Below are 25,478 nucleotides of genomic sequence, written 5' to 3'. Positions count from 1 at the left end.
ATTTTAAGTCCCCGAATGCTGGATACTCCTAAGCAGAACTTGACTTTGACTTAGGGCTGCTGGAGAAGCAAAGGGGCACTTCGGGTCTAGAGGGCAAAGCAGGTGTGTAAACAGGAAATAGGCTTGAGGTCATGTCTGTAATCCCAGCACTTTGGGAGGCTGAGGTGGGTGGATCACATGATCTCAGGAGTTCGAGACCAGTTTGGCCAATGTGGTGAAACCCTGTCTCTCCTAAAAACACAAAAATTAGCCTGGCCTGGTGGTGTGCACCTGTAATCCCGGCTACTCGAGAGGCTGAGGAGGCATGAGATGCGCTTGAACCCAGGAGGCGGAGGTTGCAGTGAGCCGGGATTGTGCCATTGCACTCCAGCCTGAGCGACAGAGTGAGACTCTGTCTCAAAGGGGGGGGAAAAAAAAAAAGAGCCTGGACTTTAAAAATAAAGCTAAAGCTTAATTTAATTTTTTTAAAAAGGGTAAATAGGCTTGAGCCTAGAAGCCAGGAAAGTGGGCAAGAGTGGCAAGCAGTGTCTAGGGTGGGCCAGAGCTGAGGCTGGGCATGGTTTGAGGGTCTCTGAGGCCCGCTGGGGGACCACATGGCCCTGCAGCAGGAGCAGACACACATCTCTTTGTGTATGTGTTTGTCTGCCACCCCTATCATCCTGTTTTCCTGCTACCCCTATCATCCTGTTTTCCTGCTTGTTTGGGTCCCTAGGTTAGCTTCCCCTAACCCCCCAGAGGCTGCCCCTGGCCTGGGCGCTGCTGAAGCCCCGTGTGCTTAGATGCAGCAAGGAGACTGGGCAGAGGGAGGTGGGTATCATTGAGTCTTGGGCCCAAGTTCATCTCCTGGCCCAGCCATGGACTCAGAGTATGGCCTGAGGCTTGGTCTCCCTGTCTCCTGCCAAGCTAGGGGTCTGAGGAGCCTCTCTGAGCTCCCACATGCTACAGCCCTACAGATGAGGGCAGTGCCTATGGGGAAAGAACCCTTGGGTTCTCTCACAGAGCAAGGATGATGCTGGGGGCTGATTAGAGAGATCGCCAAAGCAGCAGGCATTCAGAGAGAGGCTGGGGAACTGAGCCACAGAGAGGGTCCCCAGGGGTGGCCAAGAGGAAGAGGCCATGGCTGGGGGGCCCTGAGGGGTGAAGAATCTCGCTCTGCTGTCCCCGGTGGGCTGGCTGCTCCCCCCCACCACTCCCCGCCGGGCCCCCGGGGGACCTCGCTCTAATAATGTATTTGATCGACTCGCCGGCCGCGTACAAGCGATTATTGTCTTGTCGGGAGTCAAACGTATCGATCCGGCGAGAAATATGAGCGGAGCAATGGGGCCCGCGTGTCAGTTACCAGCCCCGCTGGCCCTGGGGAGCCCCCTACGTCTCCTTTAATTACCGCTCAGCCCTGAGCCCAGCCTGGCCTCCCCTGTACCGCCTCCCTCCCAGCTCCCTGCACCTCAAGTGGCCCCCACTGCTCCCTAGCTCCCATGCCCTACCTGCCTCCCTCAGCATGGCTCGAGGCCTCTTCTGTGGCAACGAGGCCACCATCTCCCCCTGCCTTGAGCCTCCCTGTTCCAGCTGCCAGTGTGTTCCAAACTCTGCCCCTCTATCCTCTCTCAGGCAGGCCCATCCTCCTTCAAGATCCCCTCACCAGGCCCAGCTCTGGTCTGAGGCACTGAGAATGGAGCCAGCATGGGAGGCAAGAGGTGTGGGGTTGCTTCATCTTTCAGGGAGCGTATACAGCCTTCCCCGGCTCCAGGACTGAACTGCAGACCTGGCCGCACTGGAAGTGGGTGGTCCTTCTCTGCTGGCTCTAGGGGGCTGGAATGGGGTCACATCCAAAAGCGTGTTCCTGACGTGGATGATGTTGAGTCTGTCCAGGGTGGAGCATAAGGGTGGCTGGTGAGGTTTTGCCCCCCCCCATAATGTCCTATAGCCCCATTTCCAAGCCCCCCAAAACAAATCCTAACTGAAAACAAAGCTTACTGCGTAAATGTCGCTTTGAGACAAGGCTCCAGTATCCACCGCTACCAGGCTGCTGTCAGGAAGACCCTCATGTATAGAAATCCTGTGGCCAGTTGCTGTGTGGTCTGTGGATCTCCTCTGTGAAATGGCCTTTACGATACGGGATGTTGTGGAGTGTAGATGCCGGGAAACGGTCACCTCTCGTGTGCATATATGAGAACTGCCAGTCCTTCCTGTTGTGCCCACCTGCTTGCCTGGGTGTGTCTGGGTGCACAGGGCACGTGTGCAGTCAGGGGAGGGCACTTCTGTAGTTCTGCCTGTAGTATACCCTTTCTGAGTGTGCCTGTGTGTGAGTGGGTGCGAGTGGCCAGGAAGTATGCTTGGGCACATATGTGTAGAAGTGCCCTTGTGCCCATGGGTCCATGTGAAGGAGTAGAGGAGGTATCAGTATATGGGAGTGACCATCGTCAGCAGGGAGGGCTGGTGTTGGGGCCTGTGCACATAGATGTGTTCATGCACGTCTGTGTGTGCACACGTGTGTGTGTGTGAAGTGCTGGGGTCCATCTGTAGAAATACTTGTGTGTGTGAGGGTGAGTCCAGGCGTCTGTGCATGCACCTGTGGTTTAGGGGGCCCCCCAGCCATGGGGCGCAGGATGTCCTGCGAGGCCCAGGCGGGCATGTGGGGTGTCTGGAGACGCCAGGCAGCCCCACAGCCTCAGGCCTCGGGCACCAAGAGGAAGAGGGCAGCGGACTCGGGCGCGCCTTTGTCTGAGCTGCGGTGCGCCGGGAGTCCTGCGCCTTTGTGTGACCCTCGCAGGTGTGAGAGCGGGGGTGTTGGGAGGGTGTTGGGGAGGGGAGCGGAGGGAGGGGCTCCCTTCTCCGCAGCCGGCCCCGCCCTCCGGCCCATTGGCTGGGCGCTGCCGCCCTCTGGCGGGCACGGAGGGAAGCGCTGAAATGGGAGCGCCGCAGCGCGAAGAGCCAGCCGGCAGCCCGGGGACCTGGTGCTCCCCTCCACTGGAGCCGCCTCGGGCGCCCGCATTTGGCCGGCGACTTATTGTAGCCCCAGGCCAAGTCCCCGACCCACCGTCCCCACTACCACTGCCCACGGGCACCACTTCTTCCCAATGGTGGCACCCAACAGCTCACCTGCAAATAGGCGCGGGGCTTGCTTGATCTTCCCTGCAGCGGCGTGCTTTTAAGCTTCAACGCTTCTTGGCTCTGGGCCTTTGGGAAAGCTACTGCTCACCTCTCTGATCCTCAGTCTTTTCATCTGCAAAATGGGGCAAATAAGAGTGACCACCACATTGGAGATGGCACCTGTCAAGAGTGAGGCACAGGGTCAGGCATCGGCAAAGCCCTCTCTCCAATAAGCTGCTGGCTAATGTTTTATTGTTGTTACTGCTGTGGATCCACCTTCTCTCCCAGACCCCCATTCCCTGTTCCAGACTTGTTTGCCTCCATGGGGGCGATAGAAGTCGGGGGGCAACTGTTGCAGGCACCTCTTGGATCGCAGCCGTAGGAGTCGGCTCTTCCAGCCTGCTTATCCTCTGCCCCACTAGCCCCCACCCCCCAGCACACACACATGATTTGGGGTGGGCCGGGCTGCCGGGGCGGGTCTGTGGGCCAGGGTATTTTCCCTTCTGAAGGGGGCGGACCTGCCCTGTGGTTTCCTCCCTGAGTGACTTCCGGCAGGGAGGGCTCGGCCCCCAGAGAGGGTGGGGAGATGACACAGTTGTTCCCCCAGCCCTGGCGGGGCGGGCAGCATGGTTCACTCCAGCATGGGGGCTCCAGGTAAGGGGGCTGGTGCCTGCGCCACTGCTCAGAGGACAGGCAGCACATTTAGGTTTGCTCTGCGGGCCCTCCCTGCCCCTCCTCCTCAGCTGTCTCCATTGTCCTTCTCCTCTGTACTCTTAGCAACTCCCTCTCTCCCATGCCGGGTCCCCCCTAACCCCCACAGCTCCTCTTTGCCCTCTCTTTCCACATCAGGCACCGGAACTTCCAACATCTTCTCTTCTCTGTTGCCCTGTTCCGAAGGGTCTGGGGACGGGAGGGAGGGAGCTGGTTGTTGGTAGCGGGCCCTCATGTGGAGAACCAGTGGGGTGGGTGACATGGGCGATCCTTGGATAAGGGCTGCAAAGGGATTGGAATGCCAAGTTGCTGGACTTGGGGGATGTCATTCCCTTTTGAGTGTGTGTGTGCACATCTGGTACAGGTGTGCGTGTGCATGTGTGTGTGCAGTAGTTCTGAGTGCTCTGAGTGGGACTGCTGTGTGCTTGTGAGTGTAGGGGGCTGTTGTGTGTGGCATTGTGGGGTGATGATTGCCTGGCTCACTTCTTCACTTCATTCACCTCGGATGTCACCTCCTCAGGGCAGCCTTCCCTCACCTCCCCATCTAAACTGGCACTGATCCTGTCACTCTCAGTCCCCTCACCCTGCTTTATCTTTTCTTCACGGCACGTATCACTGCTGGGAATTTCATTATGTGTTTGTTTGTGTGCTTATTAAATGCCTTCTCCACCAAATGTCAGTTGGCTGAGTGAACATTGTGCACCAGGCACTGTACAAGGTAATTTATAGCTGTTGGCTTATTTAGTAGAATGTGTACATGTCTGTATGGTGATGGCTATCACTCAGCAGTGTTGATGGGAGTCTTAAATGAGGTAATACATGTAGCATGTTTAGCACAGTGCCTGGAACATGGCAAGCACTCAGCCCTTCATGCCTGTTTCATTTGTGGCTGTGTAGGCATGACCATGGGCATGAGTCTTGGTTTGGTGGTGTGTGCTGTCCTATATGCGCCATTGTGTGCGGGCACCCGTGTGTCCTCCACCAACATGTATCTATTGAGTAGTTCTGTGTCGGGTGTTGGAAGTACAGTGGAAAAGGGTAGCTCAGGTCTGTCCTCCTGGAGCTCCCAGTTTATTGGAGAAGACAGACCTGTCACCAATGACAGCACAGACAGGTCAGGGCTGGGATGGGGGAGGTCCAGGCAGAGGGATCAGGGCTGGGATGGGGGAGGCCCAGGCAGAGGGGTCAGGGCTGGGATGGGGGAGGCCCAGGCAGAAGGGTCAGGGCTGGGGTGGGGGGCACAGGCAGAGGTGTCGGGGTGGGATGGGGGGACAAAGGTAGAGGGGTTGGGGCTGGGATGAGGGAGGCCCCAGGCAGAGGGGTCAGGGCTGGGATGGGGGCACATAGGTAGAGGGGTTGGGGCTGGGATGGGGGAGGCCCAGGCAGAGGGGTCAGGGCTGGGATAGGGAGACATAGGTAGAGGGGTTGGGCCAGGACAGGGAGGTATTAGGGGATCGTAGGAGCCCTCAAAACATGTGATTTAGTTGGTAGAGTGTCAAGGAGGGCTTCCTGGAGGAAGGGGGTGTCTGAGCAGGGATACGAAGAATGAGTGGGTATGAGCAAGCAAAGGCGGTGAGGAGAGGGGTGGGATGAAAGGAAGACTATTTGCAGGGTGACGTGTTTATTTGTTGAGGTGACTGTGTATGCAACTGTGTATATGTGTGTGTGTCCATACAGTATAGACACAGAGATCCAGGGTGTCTGCTCCCACTGACTCGTTCCTCTCTGGGGTTAAATGGGGACCTCAGAGGTGCTGGGCAGTAGGCTAAACCCTTTACTTGGGATTTCTCACAGAACAGCCCAGTGTGGGAAGACTGGGGTGAATTTTCCCTGCCTGGACATGAATTAATACACTGTGTGGCTGTGGGCAGATCACTCACCCTGCCTGGTCTCAGACTCCACACCTGTGAACTGGGTTCAGAGGTCAGCCCTGGCCATCTTCCAGGATGAGGTGACTCTGGGTGTATGTGTGTGCACTTGTGTGTGTGTGTGTGACTCTGTGTGAGCATGTGCATGTCTGGGTGTGTATCTCTGGCTGGACTGATGTGACTTGGTGTGAGAACATGTGTAAGTACATGTGTGCGTACACATGTCTGAGTATGTGAGTGACTGGGTATAGTATGTAGGGGGAGGGTGTATGTCTGTGTTCGACTCCGGGTGTGTGAGTTTGTATACTTCTTATGTGTGTCTGGCTGGCTGTGTCACTCAGTGTGAGAGTGTGTGTGAGTGCATGTGTGTACGCACATCTGGGTGTGTGTTTTGCATATATGCCCGTGGCATCATGTCTGGGCATGTGTCGTATCTGCAAACCTGTTCACATTCCTGTCTGGAATCTGTGCACATCTGTTTCTTGTATTGTGTTGGCCGGGGCCTTGCCTGGCTGTGGCCATGGGGTGTGTACTGTTGGCAGCTCTTGCCTGCTGTCAGCGCAGCTGTGGGGCCACCTCTCTTGTTGTGTCTGCTGCCCGTATCTCCATCCCTCCCTCCTGACAACTCAGAAATGTTCACTCCCTTGAGGCCACCCAGGGACAGCTGTGGGGTGGGGAGGGGTGAGGTGCTGCTTCTGGGGAGGACAGGGGCTCAGCCAGCTGGGCCCACAGAGGTTCCTGGCAGCACCAACCTGCCCACAGGGGCTCCCAGGCCATACCCCTAATTGAAGCAGGCTGCGGAGGCAGGGGACCCAGGGGACAGGACAAGTGGGGCCAGGAGGGGTGAGGGGCAGTCCTTGGGCCCTCTATATTTAGCCCCGTTTTCGGTAAGTGCTAACGAGAAGCTGGCCTAAGTCTGCTAAAACTGGCGGGGGGAAATGCAGAGGAGAAGTGAAAGTCCGGGGAGGGAGGAGTGGGAGGGCGGAGAGGACCAAGAGTCCCAGGCCTGGGGCAGTCGGGCAAGCGAGTGTGAGCTCAGGGCTGGGCAGCCCTGGTTGAGGGGTGTCTGACCTGAGGAAGGTGGGATTCAAGGGGCAACATGGCTCCAAGGGGCCTGGTAGGGCTATGCATTGCTTTTTCTCTTTCAGTTCCCCTAAAATATTACACATTACCTATGATGAGGGGTGGGAATAGCCATACATAACCAACCAATCTTTTGTGTGTGAATGAGGCTTTGAGAGGGGCTTCTGAAGGTGCCAGGGGATGGAGCACATTAGAATCACCGGGAGGGGGCTGGGTGCGGTGGCTCATGCCTGTAATCCCAGCACTTTGGGATGCTGAGGTGGGCGGATCACTTGAGGTCAGGAGTTCGAGACTAGCCTGCCCAACATGGTGAAACCCCGTCTCTAATAAAAATACAAAAATTAGCCAGGCATGGTGATGCATGCCTGTAATTGCAGCTACTCGGGAGGCTGAGGCAGGAGAATCGTTTGAACCCAGGAGGCAAAGGTTGCAGTGAGCTGAGATCATACCATTGCACTCCAGCCTGGGCGACAGAGTGAGACTCTGTCTAAAAAAAAAAAAAAAAAAAAAAAAGAATCACCTGGAGGGGCTTTTAAATATCTGGATGCCCAAGTCACACCCTGTACCACTGAAATCAGAGTCTAGGGTGGGAACAGGCATCAATATTTTTCTAGAGTTGAGTGATAGGCGATGGGCATCTCTGCCTGGGCTGAGGCTGAGGCTGAGGCTGAGCCATTTGATGGACCCTCCAAGTCTATGATTGCTGGTGCCCTGGAGTCCCTGTTAAGGCGTCATTTGGCTTTTAGTTCACGGTGGAAATGGAGCTCCCTGTTCATTCCTGGTGGAAATGATCTGACCCTTCTCTCAGATTGAGCTCTGACAGGGGAGGTGGAAAGAGAAAAGACAAAGGGCAGCAGTTGGCCATTTTGTTGTGACCCAGCCAAGTGTGGGGCACGGAGTATGCAGGGATATGTAGGAGTGGTTGGGATAATTTAGGGAGAATAAGGGTAACAGAATGGTGAAAAATTTCCCTCAAACCACTCTTGTCTTTCCAGCCACAGTCCCTGCAGAGGAAATCTTACCTTAAAGATTTAAGTTAGGGTTTCTTGGGGATGTTGGGTGACAGTAGAGATAGGGGTTTGTTTTAGACAGGATTGGGCCCTGGTCAGTTAGGGGATTCTTTAATGCATTCATTCATTCCAAAGACATACTCCTAGGCTTGTGCAGCAATGACTCCAGCCTGGGCTCCTGAGGAGCCCACAGTTGGGGTGGAGGTCTCTGCCCAGGATGATCAGGATGTGATGGAGAACAGTACAGGGTCAGTGAAGCCCAGAAGAGAGAGACACTGACCATCTGGGGAATCAGAGAGTAATTCACAGAGGAGGTGACATTTGAGCTGGACCTTAAAGAGGAGCAAGAGTTTGCCAGTAGAGAAGGAAAGGGTCACCCAAGTGGGAGACGAGCAGAGGCAAAGGCCTGGGGGAGGGAGATCAGGACCTTGGGGCCACTGATCCACATGTCTTCTGCTGGGCAGTGTTTAGGAACCTGAGATCAGATCTGCCCTTGAAAAATTCCTAGTCTGACAGGGGAGACATAGTGGGGCCCGGCTAGCTACAGTCAGCCTCTAAGACAGTGACAAGGGAAGGTGCTAGGGTATGGGGAGCTGGAGAGAGACCTGGCTGGGAGTTGGGAGCATCAAGGTGGTGGTTTCATAGAAAACAGAGCTTATGGCCGGGCGTGGTGGCTCACGCCTGTAATCCCAGCACTTTGGGAGGCTGAGGCGGGCAGATCATGAGGTCAGGAGATTGAGACCATCCTGGCTAACACAGTGAAACCCCTTCTCTACTAAATATACAAAAATTAGCCGGTCGTAGTGGTGCACACATGTAATCCTAGCTATTTGGGAGCCTGAGGCAGGGAATTGCTTGAACCCAGGAGACCTCTGGAGCTTGCAGTGAGCCGAGATCCCACCACTGCACTCCAGCCTGGACAACACAGCAAGACTCCATCTCAAAAAAAAAAAAAAGAAAGAAAAGAAAACAGAGCTTATGCTGGGTTCTGAAGGATGAGTCAGGGGTCGTCAGGTGGACAGATTGGGGAACAGTGTTCCAGACAGAGGGAACAGCCCATGCCAAGGCCTCAGGAAATGTTTTAAATGGCAAAGTGCAGGCGTGGTGGCTCATGCCTGTAATCCCAGAACTTTGGGAGGCCAAGGCATAAGGATCATTTGAGGCCACGAGTCTGAGACCAGCCTGGACAACATAAGGAGACCCGTCTCTACAAAAAAAAAAAAATTTTTTTTTTTTAATTAGTTGGATGTGGTGGTGCACAGCTGTAGTCCCTGGATGTGGTGGTGCACACCTGTAGTCCCAGCTACTCAGGAGGCTGGGATGGGAGGATAGCTTGACCCCAGGAGGTCGAGGCTGCAGTGAGCCATGATTGTGCCACTGCATTCCAGCCTGGCTGACAGAGCAAGACTCTTGTCTCAAAATATAAATAAAATAAAATAAATAGCAGGGAGACAGTAGGACAGGAGTGAGAAGTAGTAGGAAACGGAGACTGTTAAAGAGAGGGACATTCAGCAGTTACAACCCATTCTGGGCTTGTGATGCTGGGGACCCAGTGATGAGTCAGACCAGGCCTGTCGCATTGGTCTTGTGGGGAAGGAACCTGGACACAGACAGCCACAACTGGGGGCTCAGGGATGGGACAGCAGGAGGGCAGGGGCTGTGAGAGGCTTAGTTTGCTAGGGCTTCCACATCAAAGTACCACAGACTAGGTGGCTGAAATAAGAGAAATTCATTTTCACAATTACGGAGGCTGTAAGTTAAAGACAAGGATGTCAGCAGGATTGGTCTCTTCCAAGGCCTCTCTCCTTGGCTTGTGGTCCGCTGGTCTTCTCCTGGGTCTTCATATGGTCTTCCCTCTGTTCCCATCTGTGACCTAATTCCCTCTTTTTCTTCTTTTTTTTTTTTTTTTTTGAGACGGAGTCTTGCTCTGTCACTCAGGCTGTAGTGCAGTGGCGCGATCTCGGCTGCCTGCAACGTCTGCCTCCTGGGTTCAGGTGATTCTCCTACCTCAGCCTCCTGAGTAGCTGGGATTACAGGCACACACTACCATGCCCGGCTAATTTTTGTATTTTTAGTAGGGGTAGGATTTCACATTGTTGGTTAGGCTGGCCTCAAACTCCTGAACTGGTGATCTGCCCACCTCGGCCTCCCAAAGTGGTGGGATTACAGGCATGAGCCACCGCGCCCGGCCCCCTCTTCTTATAAGGATGCCAGTCAGATTGTAGTAAGGTCCACCCTAATGACCTTATTTTACCTTAATTACGTCTTTAAAGACCCTATCTCCAAATACAATTACATTTTGAGGTACCAGGAATTAGGACTTCAGTGTATGAATTTTGGTGGATGCAACTTAGCCCATAGCAGAGGTTAAGGATGAGTGTGGACTTTCTGGGCTGGCAGTGGGGTCCGAGGCTGCCCTGTTCTGTGGACGGGAGAGGGATGCCCAGCTAGGTAGGAGTGTAGAACCTGCACAGCCTGCTGTCAAGCAGACCCCCAAGCAGGGGGAGATGCTCGACGTGGTTGAAGAGCACTGTGCATGAGCTGCAAGAGAAGAGCAGTACAGGGTGGTGGGCCAGCCCCTGGAGGCCAGGTTGTTTATTTCTCCAGGAGATAAGGAGGAGCCAGGAAAGGATTGCCCTGAGGCAATGTGGAGCTCCGCTGGAGGGACGGGGGCCAGATGAGGCTGGAGCTGCAGTTTTAGGGATGCTAGGAGGGGCGGGATTTAGGACCAGGTTAGGGTTAGTGGCTGCCTGAAGTAGGGCTAGGGTCTGGGTGAACTAGAGCTAGGATCAGGCAGGATTCCCGCCTTTACTGCTCCAAAGTCAGGACACACTTGCCACCCAGCTCCCTTCCTGTCCTTCTTATATCTTGTATCAGTAGCCATTTAATGCCCTGTCCCCAGGGCCAGGAAACAGGACCTGAACTCTGGTGGCGTCCTGGGCACCCACTCCCCACCCCCACCCTCAACAGTCTACATCTTTTTTTTTTTTTTTTTTTGAGACAGAGTCTTGCTCTATTATCCAAGCTGGAGTGCAGTGGTACAATCACGGCTCACTGTAGCCTCAATCTCCTGGGCTCGAGCGACCTTCCCATCTCAGCCTACTGAGTAGCTGGGACTGTAGGTGCCCACCACCATCATGTCCGGTTAACTTTTTTATTTTTTGGAGAGACGGGGATTTCACTATGTTGCCCAGGCTGGTCTCAAACTCCTGGCCTCAAGTGATCTACCTGCCTTGGTGCAGTGTGCATCTTAATGGGACTGTGTGCTGGCGTTTTGCTTTTTAGCTTTTAAATGTTTTCTTGCTTGTTAAAACATAATGTATATAGAGTAAAGTGCTCAAATTTTAAGTGTATAGCTTGATGAATTTTTGCTTATGTAAGGACCCTGTAACCACCAAACAAGATCCTTTCTCACCTGGTGCAGGCTTCCTCATGCCCTTTCCCAGTCAGTACCCCCAAGGTGCTCACTCATCTGACTGTGATCATCTGCTATCAGCTTGCCTGTTTTTGAATTTCCTGTAATTGGAATCATAAATTATGTCTGCCTTTGTGTTTGGCATCTTTCATTCAGCCTCATGTCTCCAAGCTTCGGCCATGTGTATGAAGCAGGAGTTTGTTCTTTTTCATTACTGTGGCATATTTCATTGTATGGACATACCACATTTTATTTATCCATTCACCTGTTGATGGCCCCTTAGGCTGTTTCCAGTTTGGGGCCATTATGAAAGACTGCAGAAGAATTCTGCCCATGTCCTTTGATGGGCAGGACACGTGTTTCTTTTGGGCAGATGCCCAGGAGTGGACGTGCTGCATCTTAGGGAGAGGGCATCTTTTCAGCTTTTCTGAGTGGTGCTTGTATCAATTTACACTCCCACCAGCAATGCATGACCTGTCTTTTTAATTAGGAATTTAAAACTCAAGCAGCATTTCACATTGAATAATACTCAATTGCAAGATTTCTAGACTTTTTTTTTTTTAGAGTTACTGAGTTCTTCCTATTTCTTATCCCTTACTTTAGCTCCATTCTTTTTTTTTCTTTTTTCTTTTTTTTTTTGAGACAGGGTCTCGCTCTGTCACCCAGGCTGGAGTGCAGTGGTGCAGTCACAGCTCACTGTAGCCTTGACCTCCTGGATTCAAGCGATTCTCCTGCCTCAGCCTCCCCAGTAGCTGGGACTACAGGTGCGTGCCATCGTGCCCAGCTAATTTTTGTGTCTTTAGTAGAGATGGGGTTTCTCCATGTTGCCTAGGCTGGTCTTGAACTCCTGGGTTCAAGAGATCTGGCTGCCTCAGTCTCCCAAAGTGCTGGGATTGCAGGCGTGAACCACTGTGCCTGGCCTAGCTGTCTTCTTTAAGTATCTTGGTGCAGAGCACACTAGAGTTGGACAGCTCCTTTAGTAGGAGTGGGGTCATGGTTTAGGCAGGGATTTTGGAGTGAGTTGTGGGAAGAGTTTGGATCAGGGACAGGATCTCAGGACAGTTGGGAGTCAAGGTCAGATGAAGGACTTGAACCATCTGGGCACAACTTGGGATTCAAGGTGAGTAAGTGGACTAAGGATGGGTCAGGCTGAAGCCCAGATTTGTCCTGGGGTCTAGGACCAGGAAGGGTTGGATTCAGTTTCAGGATGAGCTTGGGCGAGGGAACTGTTGGAGATGAGATGGCTGGAAGTCAGGACTGGGGGACATTAGACTAGAGTGGATCCGATTAGAAGTAGGAGCCCAGCAGTCATGAAGACCAGGGGTCCAATCAGGGCACATCTGCTGTCTTGCTGTGCTTTTGGGGAGGTGACATCCCTTCTTGGAGCCTCAGTTTCCTCCTCTGTAAAATGGGGTAATATTAGCACTAACCGCTAATGTGAGCTGTGAGTCATATCTAGCTCTATGCTTGGCACTGGTGAGCACTTGCCTTTCTGTGAAAAGTATCAGAGCACTTTGAGGACAGGCATTTGTCTCCATGGGTTTATGTGCTTGCTGCCTGCCACCCTCCCTTGGCCGCCTCCTTTCATTTCCTGGGCCTAGGGAGCTATAGAATGGGGTTGTATTACAGGGGTGGACTTGAGACTGCAGCTGGGGCTCAAGCGTGAAGTCCCAGATCAGGTTTAGATTGGAGGACAAGCTCAGGGGTAGAGCCAGATGGAGCTGGGGTTACAGAGGATCAGGTTGGGTCTGCTAGGCCGGTGTGCTAAACATAGGAAGAAAGTCCAGGTGGGAGTGAGATGTGGATGGGGAAAGTGGTGGGGTGGGAAGAGGGCCAGAGGGCGGCTGAATCACACATGCTGAGATCTGACAACTGCCTCCTTTGGGGACGCTGCAGCCCCATCACATCTCTGAGGCCCCACTCAGAGTGGAAAACATGTCTCACCCGAAACCTGGTAGGGCAGGATGGGAGCCTGGGCGGCCCGCCCCAGGAGGAGGCCCAAGGCTGCTCTCCCTCCTTTGGGACGTCACCAGCCTCCTCCTGGGCAGCTGATACCTTCTCACGACCACCTTCCATCTCCTGCCCTGCCCTTTGCTGCACTGTGGGTAACACCCCTGTGTTACTTTCTGGAGAGGTAAAAGGATAAGGCAAGATCCCCCAAGGCCTAAGGGCTGTGTCTCATCTTGCCAGAGGAGGGCAGAGGCCCAGAACGGAGGACATGTCTCTTGGGAAGAGACACTTCCAAGGTGGCTGGGGGTAAGGGGGGAATTTGGGGGAAAGGCTTGGGGAGTGTGGTGGAATGGGGGCCCGAGAGCCCTCCTGGCTTCCCCTCCTTCACCCCACTTCCATTCCTCCTCTGTCCCCAGAAATAAGAATGTCTAAGCCCCTGGAGGCCGAGAAGCAAGGTCTGGACTCCCCATCAGAGCACACAGGTGGGTGGGCAGGGAGCAGGGGGGCAGGGGTCACCGTGGGCAGGGGAAGTGGGACAGATGGGAAGAGAGCTGGGAGGGGACAGGTGTGGTGGGGGTGGCTGATGACAACACATCCTTTCCCTCTCTTTGCAGACACCGAAAGAAATGGACCAGACACTAATCATCAGGTTAGGAGGGAGTGGATAAGCGGGAGGGGGTGGGAAGGAATGGGGAGAGGGGTTCAGAGGGGGCTCTGTGCCGCCTGTGGTAGGAGGGCAGGGAGCGGGGGTGGTCAGAAGCTGCTTCACTGCACTATTCCCATCCCCTTGCTCCTACTTTCTCTTTGCAGAACCCCCAAAATAAGACCTCCCCATTCTCCATGTCCCCAACTGGCCCCAGTACAAAGGTAAGCACCTGTCGGAACAGCCAGGGAAGTGGGCAGCGCTTGGAAGAGGGTCCTCAGGAGGCCTGCCTCAGTCCAAGGGCTGAGAGAGCACTGAGCCTTGGTACCTTGGTAACGAGGTTCCTCCCGCCCCTTCTCACTCTTGGGCTCCCACCCCAGGCCTGTGACTCACGCAGGCTCCTTCCCCTTCCCTAGGGGGTGGGGGTGGCCAGGGAAATCCCCCCCAGAGCCCCAGGGCGATGAACAACAGGAAGCCAAAGGCCCGCCCCCATCCCAACTTCCCTGACCCAACAGAGGCCTGCACCACCGCCTGTCCCCCAATATACACATTTAGCGGCCAGCTGAGGTGGGGGTGGGGGGGCTGGTACCAGTTGAGGATAGCTATAGGAATGCAGGAGAGAATGACAGGGAGGCCGGAAGCAGCCAGGCAGTGCAAATTCCACATCCAGATGGGGCCCTGTGCCTGGCATTCTGGGCTTCTTGGGGTTGCCTGGGCTCCAGTCTCCACCCTCCAGCCTGGTCCAGGGGTAGCAGGCAGGTCCAGAGGCTTGAAGATAGCACTGGAGGTGGGGGCAGAGAAGGTGTGAGCAGGACTCCAGACCCTGACCAGCGGTGGCTGAGGGATGGGGTGGGAGGCTGGGAACTGCTCCCCACCCTGCTACAGCTTTGCTCTGTGACCATGGGAAAGTCACTTCCCCTCTCTGGGCCTCTCAGTTTCCTCTTCAGTATCATTGGTCAGGGGGGAGGGGGCAGTCAGATGGGATGGCCTCTGTGGTTGCCTCCATGTCTGGTGTACCCCCATGCCACCATGAGAGGAGAGGATAAAAGTGCTTTGTGAGCAGATGTCCTGCTTCTGTGCTGAGCGCTTTGAACGGGGTCTAGGGGAGACAGGCTCTCGATCTTGACCTCCTTGACCCTCTGATGGCAGGTTTGGCTATTGCCTTAGCCCTCAGAGCACAGCGTGTATCCATTGCCCCCACCCTGTCCTCAGTTGAATCAGATCTTTGCAGTCTGTTCTCAAACTGGCAGCAGGCTTCCTTCTTTTGGGGATGCCAGTGGGACCAAGGGAATGAAGGTTTCTCCCTCCCCTTCCTGGCCTCGGGCTCTGTCCACAACTTACCCTGTACGCTCTGTTTCTCTGGGCTTTGCCTCTCAACTTCTCTCCATCTCTTCTGTGTCAGTCTTTCCCTAACTGAAGTGATTCATGTGCTCCTGTCACGGTCTCAGGCATAAGACCACTGTGCGCAACTATTTACATAATAATTTTGTTAATTGGCTCAATTTTTTAAAAAAGCACCTTATTATGGAAAATGTGAAGTGGATACAGAAATAGAGAGAAGGTTATAATGAAAATAAAGCCCCTAGATACCCATCAATCAACTTCAACAATTACCAACTCATGAACTGGCTTGCTTTTCGACAGCTTTTTAAATAAATGTTTTTTAAATGGAAATTTCACAAATGGAAAACCAGAATCACTTGCCACGGAAATAAATACGATGATTATTAAAATTTACCCAGAGTCTCTTGTGTGCCGAAGGGTCTAAACCTCAGAGGCCTGTTCTCTGCTTATTAAAAAAGGAGATTAGGGCTGGGCGCGGTGGCTCATGCCTGTATTCCCAACAGTTTGGGAGACAAAGCGGGCAGATCACCTGAGGTCAGGAGCTTGAGACCAGCCTGGCCAACACAGTGAAACTTCGACTCTACTAAAAATACAAAAATTAGCCGGGCATGGTGGTGAGTGCCTGTAATCCCAGCTACTTGGGAGGCTGAGGCATTGTGGAGAATTGCTTGTGCCCAGGAGGCAGAGGTTGCAGTGAGCCGAGATTGCACCACTGCACTCCAGCCTGGGCAACAAAGAAAGACTCCAGCTCAAAAAAAAAAAAAAAAAAAAAGGAGATTAGGCCAGATGCAGTGGCTCAAGCCTGTAGTCCTAACACTTTGGGAGGCCAAGGTGGGTAGATCGCTTGAGGCCGGGAGTTCAAGCCCAGCCTGGGCAACATAGTGAGACCCTGTCTCTACAGAAAATACAAAAATTAGCTGGGTGTGCACGCCTGTAGTCTCAGCTACTTGAGACAGAGGCAGGAGGATCGCTTGAGTCTGGGAAGTTGAGGCTGCAGTGAGTCCTGATGGTGCCACTGCACTCCAGCTTGGGTGACAGAGCAAGACCCTGTCTCAAAAAAAAATTAAATTAAAATAGAAGTGGAGATTAGCTAGTATTGGAGAGATGGTAAAGACATTCAAGCACCAATCAGAGACTTTAAGATAACCAGAAACAATGAAAAAAGCACTGAAAAGGGAATAGTGTGCTCACCATGGCATTCAACATTATTTTTTTTAAACTTTTTTTTTTTTTTTTGAGACGGAGTCTCGCACTGTCACCCGGGCTGGAGTGCAATGGCATGATCTCGGCTCATTGCAACCTCCACCTCCTGGGTTCAAGCAATTTTTGAGGCGGAGTCTCGCTCTGTTGCCCGGGCTGGAGTGCGATGGCACCATCTCGGCAAACTGCACCTCCGCCTCCCGGCTTCAGGTGATTCTCTTGCCTTAGCCTCCCAATTAGCTGGGATTACAGGTGTGTGCCACCATGCCTGGCTAATTTTTGTATTTTTAGTAGAGATGGGGTTTCACCATGTTGGCCAGGCTGGTCTCGAACTCCGGACCTCAAGTGATCCTCCCACCTTGGCTCCCAAAGTGCTGGGATTAAGGGGCGAGCCACCATGCTCAGACTATTTTTTAAAAAACTTTGTATTAAAATATGATACACATTAAAAACACACATAGATCTTCAATGTATGACTCTGTGAACTTTCAGAAACTTAGCACACCCATGTCACTAGCACCAGATCAAGAAGCAGAGCACGACCAGCCTTCCAGAGGCCCTTAATGCCCCTGCCAGGGATAGCCGCTACCCTGACTTCTCATACTCAGCGTCATTTCATGCTGCATCTCTGCAGCACTTTTTTTTTTTTAACCTCTCTCTCTCTTTTTTTTTTTTTAAGAGACGGTGTCTTGCTCTGTTGCCCAGGCTAGTCTCAAACTCCTGGCCTCAAGCAATCCTCCTGCCTCAGCCTCCCAAAATGCTGCGATTACAGGCATGAACCACCACACTTGGCCTCTGTAGCTCTTAAACTTTCTAATACTTATATTCCATAATTTGGGACACGCCATTCACTGTCTATTATTTGGCCTTTCCTTGGCCTCTGTTTGTCTCTGTCCACATTCCAAATATCACCCTCCTGCCAACACACTGTGTCATTTTGCCCAAGTTGCTTTCTGTCTCTGGACTTCCTTTTACAAAATGGTGTTGGGCTATCAGGCTGAAGGATAATCTCACTGTCCACTTTAGGCCTGAGGGTGTGTGATCCATCAGGCCATGCCTTCTCCCACCACTGTGTGTGCTTCAGCCAACAGGCCTTTCAGCCAACAACTGCTGTTGTCTGGCTTTTTACCTAGGAGTGGAGGAGGCCAGGGTGGCTCTATGCTGGTCTGTTCTGTGTGTATGGTGCAAGATGTGTCCATATCATATTCAGAAAGACATGGAGAGGCTTGGCAGACCTCAGGAGCGGAGGCTGAAGCCTGGCATTTCCTAGGCCACATCTGGCTTGTCCACAGTGCAGGACAAATGCTGTGCTTTGCTTATTATGCCAGTATTTTTGTTCTAGATTTTGAAAAGAGTGGCCAGCAGGAGCTGAGTAGGAGCCAGATAAGATTTCCACTTAGGCAGGCACTCTCTCCAGCCCACCTCCATCCACCCCTACTCCTGTCATTCATTTGTGCCCATTTCTGTGAGCATCTGACTTTGTAGCCCAGGTTCCAAGGTGGTGGTTTTTCTTAGTACCTGAAAACCTTTTCTTCCAACAAAGTCTTACTTCATTGGACAAATAAGGGATGTACCTGGCTAGGTGCAGTGGCTTATGCCTGTAATTCCAGCATTTTGGGAGGCCAAGGCAGGAGGATCGCTTGAGCCTGGGAGTTCAAGACCAGCCTGGGCAACATAGTGATACCCTGTCTCTACAGAAAAATTTAAAAATTAGCCAGGTGTGGTGGTGGGCACCTGTAGTCTCAGCTGCTTGGAAAGCTGAGGTGGGAGGATTGCTTGAGCCTGGGAGGTAGAAGCTGCAGTAAGCTGTGATCATGCCACTGCACTTCAGCTTGGGCAACAGAGTAAGACCTTGTCTCAAAAAGAAAAAGAAAAAAAAAGCAAGAGTGATGTACCTCTGTGTGATACAGATGAAGGGTGTGGGACTCAGAAGCCACTTATTTGACCTCCCAGGTGCCCAGTGGGAGTATTTTCCTTTTTTTTTTTTTTTTTTTCAGAAATGGGGTTTCACCATGTTGGCCAGGCTGGTTTCAAACTCCTGACCCCAAGTGATCCGCCTGCCTCGACCTCCCAAAGTGCTAGGGTTACAGGTATGAGCCACCGTGCCCAGCCACTCTTTTCCATTTTACAGGCAGGAAAACTGACTCTCAGGGGGGGAAAAGTGCTCTGCAAAGGCGACTTCTGTAGGGAGTTTGGGTGCAGGTGTTGTGTTAGCCCTATCTGATTGATGAGGAAACTGAGGCCAGAGGAGTGGTTTGAAGCTCCCAGCGGTCAGTGCAGGACCACAGGCTGCACCCTCATGTCCATACCCCAGTCTGCTCCTCCTGTGCCAGCCTGATTGCCATTGCCACACACGTGCCCTCTCTTTGGTTCACAGGTGGGCATTCTCTCTGGCCTCCACTTAACATTCTGGGGTCCCGGACCCTGCCTCTCTCCCCCCCAGATCAAGGCTGAAGACCCCAGTGGCGATTCAGCCCCAGCAGCACCCCTGCCCCCTCAGCCGGCCCAGCCTCATCTGCCCCAGGCCCAACTCATGTTGACGGGCAGCCAGCTAGCTGGGGTAAGTACTTGGGGAAGGATGGGGACGAGGGGACAAACCAGCCACCCCTCATCTGTTACAGGGCTAGTGGATGAACTGTTCCACCAAGGCCATGGCCACTCTCTCACGCCTGCCTCTTGCCCTCTTCTGTCCTCTAGGAGGTCTTGTCCCCTTACTTGCTTGGCTTAGGCACTAACCCCTCTCTGCCTTCTCTGCTCCTCTTCAACCCCTTGCTCCAATTCCTGCTGTCCCCGACACCCCGCAGCTCACGGCACTGATGCCAGCTCAGCAGCAGCTCCTCCTGCAGCAAGCCCAGGCCCAGCTCCTGGCCGCCGCCGTGCAGCAGTCCAGTGCCGCCGCTGCCGCTAACGCCGCTGCCGCCGCCGCTGCCTCCGCCTCCTCCTCTACTTCCTCCTCCTCCTCCTCCTCTGCCTCCTCCTCGACCTCACAGCCCCCAGCCTCCTCTGGGGGGGGTGACCTGCCACCACCACAGCCTGCCAGCCAGCCCCCTGGGACCCCACAGCTCACCTTGTCCCAACCCATCCAGCTCACAGCACAGGTAAGGGCAGCCACTGGGGACCAGGCTCCCTGCAGTGAAGGACATGCAGAAGCAGTGAGTGTGTGGGAAGGGGCTGACTGGTCCACATGGACTGTTCTGACCACCAGCCACATGCCAGGCAGTTCCTAGCAACCCTAGGAAGCTTTGGAAGATGTTGCTGTCCCATCTTACAGAGGGGTAAAGTGAGGCTCACAGGGAGGAATATCTCACATCATAATCCTCCCTCTGGTGGTGTGTTGGGGGCAGTGCTTCCTGTGCATCTCGCTGGGAGTTCACAGCCTCCTGGGAGGTTGAGATTGTTGTCCTCAACTTACAGGTAAGGAAACCAGGAGTCACTTCCGTGAATGGTACCATGTGGGTACAAAATAAAAGGTTAAGAATAAGAATGAGTGCCCTACCCTCATCGCGTCCCCTGGCTCATCCAACAAGATGCTCTTTCAAAAAAGGGGCCCGTGATCTATGAATTAGGAGGTTCTCCATCACCTCCCTGACTCTGGAGCTTTTGCTGGTCCATAGTTAATCATGAATTAGTGGCTGTCTCAGTTTCCTAGGGCTGCCATAACATAATACCATAAACTGGGTGGCTTAAGGCAACAGAAACATATTGTCTCCAACCACAAGTCCAAACTCAAGGTGTTGGCAGGGCCGTGCTCTCTCTGAAGGCTCCCAGGGAGAATCTGTCCTTGCCTCTTCTGGCTTCTGATGGTGCTGTCAATCCTTGGTGTTCCATAGCTTAGTAGATGGCTCACTCCAATCTCTGCCTCCTCTGTCATCACATGGCCATCTTCTCTCTGTGCACCTGTCTCTGTATTCAAATTTTTCTTTCTTTTTTTTTTTTTTTAATTTTTCTTTCTTGTAGGGACACTAGTCATTAGTTTAGGGCCCACCCCAATGACCTCATTTTAACTTGATTACATCTGCAACCCTATTTCCAAATAAGGTCACATTTACAGGTACCAGGAGTGAGGGCTTCCACATATCTTTTTGGGAACACAATTTAACCCCTAACAGTGGCCAATAGAGTTCCCATAAGAACAGCTGGGGGAGCAGAGTGGGAGCTGAGTAGGCTTCCTCTTCCGAAGGGCAGCTGTCTCCAGCCCACTCCTGTCCACCCCTTCCCATGTCACCCATTCATGTTGTCTGTCTGGTTTTCATAAGCCTTAGAGCTGTGGCCAAGTTTCAGGGCAGTGAAGGTCGTGGGAAGCCCTACAGCAAAGCCACCTGTTTAACTTCCCTTAGCCTGGCGTTTCCCTCAGTGACTGCTCCACAAAAGGCTTTTCTCTCACTCCGTCCAACCACTTCCACAGAACCCTAGATATAGATGCTGTCCATGCAGGGAGCTGTCCAGCCCTGGTAAGGCTGTTCCCTTGATACAGTTCACCCCAATAATGGCCCGTTCCATTATTGGCCAATGCTCCCATTTGGGACTTTCCTTAACACTGAGCTGATAACCTGCCTCCTTAGAACTTCCTTCCACTGGGCCTGGTTCTGTGGAGACACTCTGTAAACTGGGCCCATGGCTCCGTGATGGCTCTTGTAGATGTAGCCTTTTTTTTTTTTTTTTTTTTTTTTTTTGAGATGAGGTCTTGCTTTGCTGCCCAGGCTGGAGTGCAGTGGTGGATTATGGCTCACTGCAGCCTCAACCTCTTTGGGCTCAAGTAATCCTCCCACCTCAGCCTCCTGAGTAGTTGGGACTACAAGTGCATGCCACCACACCCAGCTAATTTTTTTATATATACATATTTTTTGTAGAGACAGGTTTTTGCCATGTTGCCCAGGCTGGTCTTGAACTCCTGAGCTCAAGCGATCTGCCCACCTTGGCTTCTCAAGGTGCGGGATTATAGGCATGAGCCACGGTGCTCAGCCCAGATGTAGCCTTTCAATACCTGGCTCTTGAAGTAACAGTAACTTAGTCTGTTGGGTGCCACCTTTGTTCCAGGCACCATGCCAGTGATGGCCTCTTTGCTCCCATGAATCCTCCCCACAGCTGAGGCTCCAAGGGGTAAAGTGACCTGCCCCAGATTATTCTGTAAGCATGAGTGTTAGAGCCGGCCTGGAAGTCCAGGGCTCTAACCACATGATCTGCGGCTGCTGCTTTTAGCTGTCCTTCACGGAACATGGTTTCTAGCCCCTCCCACCCCGGCCACCAGAGACTCCAGCAGCAGGTGTTCCATTTGCCTTGTAGCATAGACAGCCCTTTACTGAGCAACGCCAAGGGCTTGGGGCTCTTCACTGGGGCTGGGCTCTTTTGCATCTCAGTGGCCCTGCTCTTGTTCTCTCTTTTCCCGGGAAGTCTGCTCCCTTCCTTTACCTGGACAGTTCCTCTTCATCTGAGCCCCAGCCCAGGAGTCCACACCTCTAGGAAGTCATGATGACTTCCCTCCCCCCAGCCGTGCCTGAATCTGCTCGAGGAAATATCAGTTGTAGGAACAAAGACTAGAGGATAGAAGGCGGAACAGGGCAGCCTAGCGCAGACCCAGCCAGGCCACCATCTCTGTGAGCAGCAGACATTCTTGCCTATGCACTCCTAGAGCCACCTCCCCCAGCTCCCCAGGGACCCAGCAGCAGCAAGCTGAGCCTCCACCACCTGCCATATAGCCCAGGCCCTGATTGTCAAGGTCTCCTTAAACCCCTCCTCCTTTCCTCTCACTCCTCCTTCCCCAGCTTCCCTCAGCTCTGATCTTTCCCTTTCTGTCTTCAACAAGTGCAAAGCTGGGCCAAGTTTGTTTTCTGGGAATTCTCTCTCACAAACTGAGTTGCCCTTTGACGTCATTTCTACAACAGCACCTCCTATGGGCACCGTGCTGGGCCCAGGCTGCAGAGGGACCAGCTCTTCCTGACTTACCTACCCACTGCTCCAGCCTTCCCCGGCTCCTAGGCTCGGATGTCTCTCCTGGGCCGCATCTCATGCCCTCCACCCCCCAGTCCACTTCTCATGCCTGCTAAGCTCTGATCCTGCAGTCATTCCACAAACATTTCCTGGCCTCCTGTGTGTCAGGCCATGGCAGGAAGCTGAAGACTTAGGAGTGAGTCACAGCCATCCTTGCCCCTGAGGGGCTCCCTGTCCTGCAGTGGAGCAAGCACATCAGTGAGCCACTAAGAAATGTTTCACTTGAAAGATACTAAGAAGCCCAGGAAAGAGAGTAAAAAACACTCATAAATGCTATCCCTTTGAAATTATATAAAGTACCAAGGAAAAGCCCCCCTTCCAGCCCTCTGATGTCAGCTTCCAAAGTAATGCTGGTTAAACAGTTTGGCAGGATCCTTCCCTGCAATCTCCTAGCTTGTACAGACGAAGGGGCAATTATAATACAGTTCTATAATTTGTCTGTGCATTGCTCAGTGTGCTGCCTTCTGCCGAGGGGGCTGTGTGGATATTTACCGAATCAATGAGGGATGTTTTGCGGCAGATTTTCAATCAAGGATAGGAAAGATATCTCTCCAGGGAAGTATTTCAGAATGTCTGGGGTAGGGGCAGGCATTGATTGAAAACTTACGTTAACAGTTAAAACATCATTTTGTATTGGAGAGTAGGGGGGAAAGTTCCTATTTTCCTAATAGGACCATGGCAAATAAAGCTTGACAAAATCTTTTAGGCTGCTAGGACCTAGCGAGTGAAAGTTTCCCAAAGAAACCAACTGAGTGTGATGGGAATGTGGGAAGAGAAATGTGATGTGTGTCTGAGGGAATCAGGACCCACATCTGTCCAGGCTTTCAGGAGGAGGTGGGATCTGAACTCAGGGGAATGGGAAGGAGTTTGCTGGGAAGGGGCTTCCAGGCTGTGGGAATGGCAAGTGCAAAGTGAGAAAACAGGGCAGGCTGTAGCCGCACAAATAGGGATGGATGAGCTGGGAGGGAGGAGCCAAAGCCCAAGTCCAGGTGGCTGAAGAAGACTCAGGAATATTTGGCTCAGATCACTGAAAAGGCCTGGTCTGGAATATCAGGCCCAGCTCCAGGGGTCTGTCTCCCTGTTTCATTGTAGGGCAGGTAAAATGGGTGTCAGCATTTCCAGACTTGTAGCTATCCTGCCCAGGGAGATAAAATACGTCCCCTGGGCCGGGCGGGGTGGCTCAGGCCTGTAATTCCAGCACTCTGGGAGGCCGAGGTGGGCAGATTGCTTGAGGTCAGGAGTTCGAGACCAGTCTGGCCAACATGGTAAAACCCCGTCTCTACTAAAAGTACAAAAATTAGCCGGCCATGGTGGCATGCGCCTGTCATCCTAGCTACTCGGGTGGCTGAGGCAAGAGAATTGCTTGAACCCAGGAGGTGGAGGCTGCAGTGGGCCAAGATCGTGCCACTGCACTCCAGCCTGGGCAACAGAGTGAGACTCTGTCTCAATAAAACAAACAAACAAAAACACGTCCCCTGGCTAGATTTGAGTCCTTGCCCTCGACCCCAGAGAAGGCAAGGTCAGCCCTACCTGGACCTCGTGACTTGAGGATGGGAAAGTGTAACCCCTGAAAGAGATGGGTTCTGTTGCTTGAACAAGTTGAAGAAGGGGCAGTGGGTACCAGGCCAATCAAAACTGTCCACCTCGAGGTGTGTGGTCAGTTCATCCACAGGGCCTTGGAGTCCAGGAGCCTGGCCCAGGCATGCCAGTTGCTCCCACTGGTTCCTGGGTTGGGATCTGCTGTTGCCTGTCTGTCCGGAAATTTTAGCATAAGGTAGCATGTGATGTAATATGCAGTCCATATGTAGGTATTTTTTTCTCCCTGTTGAATCATTCTCCATTTGTGGTATTCTGCCCTGATCTCCACAACTTCCTGGGTTCCATGTCACAGGGCCAACCACTGGGGGTCCAGAGAAGAACCCACATTGGAGAACGGCCACTCCTCTGCCCCTACTCCCATCTTTAGAGCTTGCCCTAGTGGAGTGACTGTACTAATCGACTGCAGGGGATAGGAGAATGGACTGCAGGGGATAAGAGTAGAAAAGAGAGCCCAGTAGGAAGTCCTTGAAGGCATACAGATGGGACATGAGGGTGGCTTGAGCCAGGAGGGTGAGGATGGGGATCCTGGTTGCTATTTTGTATTGATTGGATAGGTCAAGGATGACTCCTAGGATTTTGGCTTCAGCAGCTGGGTGGTAATGACGTGGTTTCCTGAGTTGGGGAAGATGGGAGGAATGGGATGTTTTGGAAGGCTGGGGTAGAGAGCCAGCAGTTTCATTTTGGACATGTTAGGGTTTGAAGAGTCTATTAATCATCCACATGGGAACATCAACTAAGCAGATGCATATTTGAGGCTGAAGCTCAGCAGAGTATCTGGGCAGGAGCTGGAAGTTGTTAGTTGTCAGGAAGAGAATGAATTTGGCCAGGCACAGTGGCTTATGCCTATAATCCCAACACTTTAGGAGGCCAAAGCAGGAGGATGGCTTGAGGCGAGTTCGAGACTAGCCTGGGCAACATAGAGAGACCCTGTATCTTAAAAAAAAAAAAATTAACCAGGTGTGGTGATGCATGCCCATAGCCCCCAAGCTACTTGAGAGGCTGAGGCAGGAGGATCGCTTGAGCATAGGAGGTCAAGATGGCAGTGAGCTATGATTGCACCATGACACTCCAGCCCGGAAGATAGAGTAAGACCCTGTCTCCAAAGAAAGAGAGAAAGAAAGAAAAGGAAAGAAGGATAGATGGACAGATGGAAGGAAGGAAGGAAAGACTCAGCCAGATTGGGTTCCCACCCTCAAGAGCTCACATTCAAGTGTGGTGACATGAGGTGGGCAATGGTAGCAAATGCTGATTTTGAGGGATATGTTGTAATTTCCAAAATGCTTTCTAGATAATATTACTCAGGCCTCGGAACAACCCAGTGAAAAAGTAGACATTATTATCCCCATTTTACAGATAAGAAAACTGAGGCCCTGAGAGAGAAATGACTCAGTCATAATGACTGCCATTTATGAAGGACCAATTAAGTGAAGAGGAATCAGGCTAAACATTCTACACATATTGTCTCATTTAATTCCTTTAACAGCTCCATGAAGTAAGACTTATTGTGGTGTCACCTGAGGAAACTGAGGCTTAAAGAGGGTAAGGAACGGCCTGAGGTGTGTGAGGGGCAGTCAGGA

At 52.7% G+C, this 25,478-nt stretch overlaps 1 protein-coding gene across 20 annotated transcripts in view; it reads left to right on the top strand.

The window, feature by feature from the left end:
• The first annotated feature begins 3,646 nt into the window (after positions 1–3,646).
• POU2F2 (POU class 2 homeobox 2) overlaps positions 3,647–25,478 on the top strand; it is a 46,384-nt gene continuing 24,552 nt past the window's right edge. For 6 of the 20 annotated variants that reach the window (XM_004060828.5, XM_019014732.4, XM_019014730.4 and 3 more), the window contains exons 1-5: positions 3,653–3,744; positions 13,544–13,609; positions 13,742–13,776; positions 13,938–13,994; positions 18,758–18,874. In XM_004060828.5, the coding sequence (XP_004060876.1) occupies positions 3,717–3,744; positions 13,544–13,609; positions 13,742–13,776; positions 13,938–13,994; positions 18,758–18,874 (303 nt within the window). In that variant the 5' untranslated portion in view covers positions 3,653–3,716. Of the gene's footprint in view, positions 3,745–11,852; positions 11,942–13,543; positions 13,610–13,741; positions 13,777–13,937; positions 13,995–18,691; positions 18,875–19,118; positions 19,413–25,478 lie in introns of those variants that run through there. The other 14 variants (XM_055369550.2, XM_055369547.2, XM_055369549.2 and 11 more) reach the window with 6 other exon arrangements.

Source organism: Gorilla gorilla, chromosome 20 (genome assembly GCF_029281585.2).
Source record: "Gorilla gorilla gorilla isolate KB3781 chromosome 20, NHGRI_mGorGor1-v2.1_pri, whole genome shotgun sequence".
NCBI classification, from domain to species: domain Eukaryota; kingdom Metazoa; phylum Chordata; class Mammalia; order Primates; family Hominidae; genus Gorilla; species Gorilla gorilla.
Note: the sequence above shows the minus strand (reverse complement) of the source record. Positions and strands in the feature narration are given on the sequence as shown.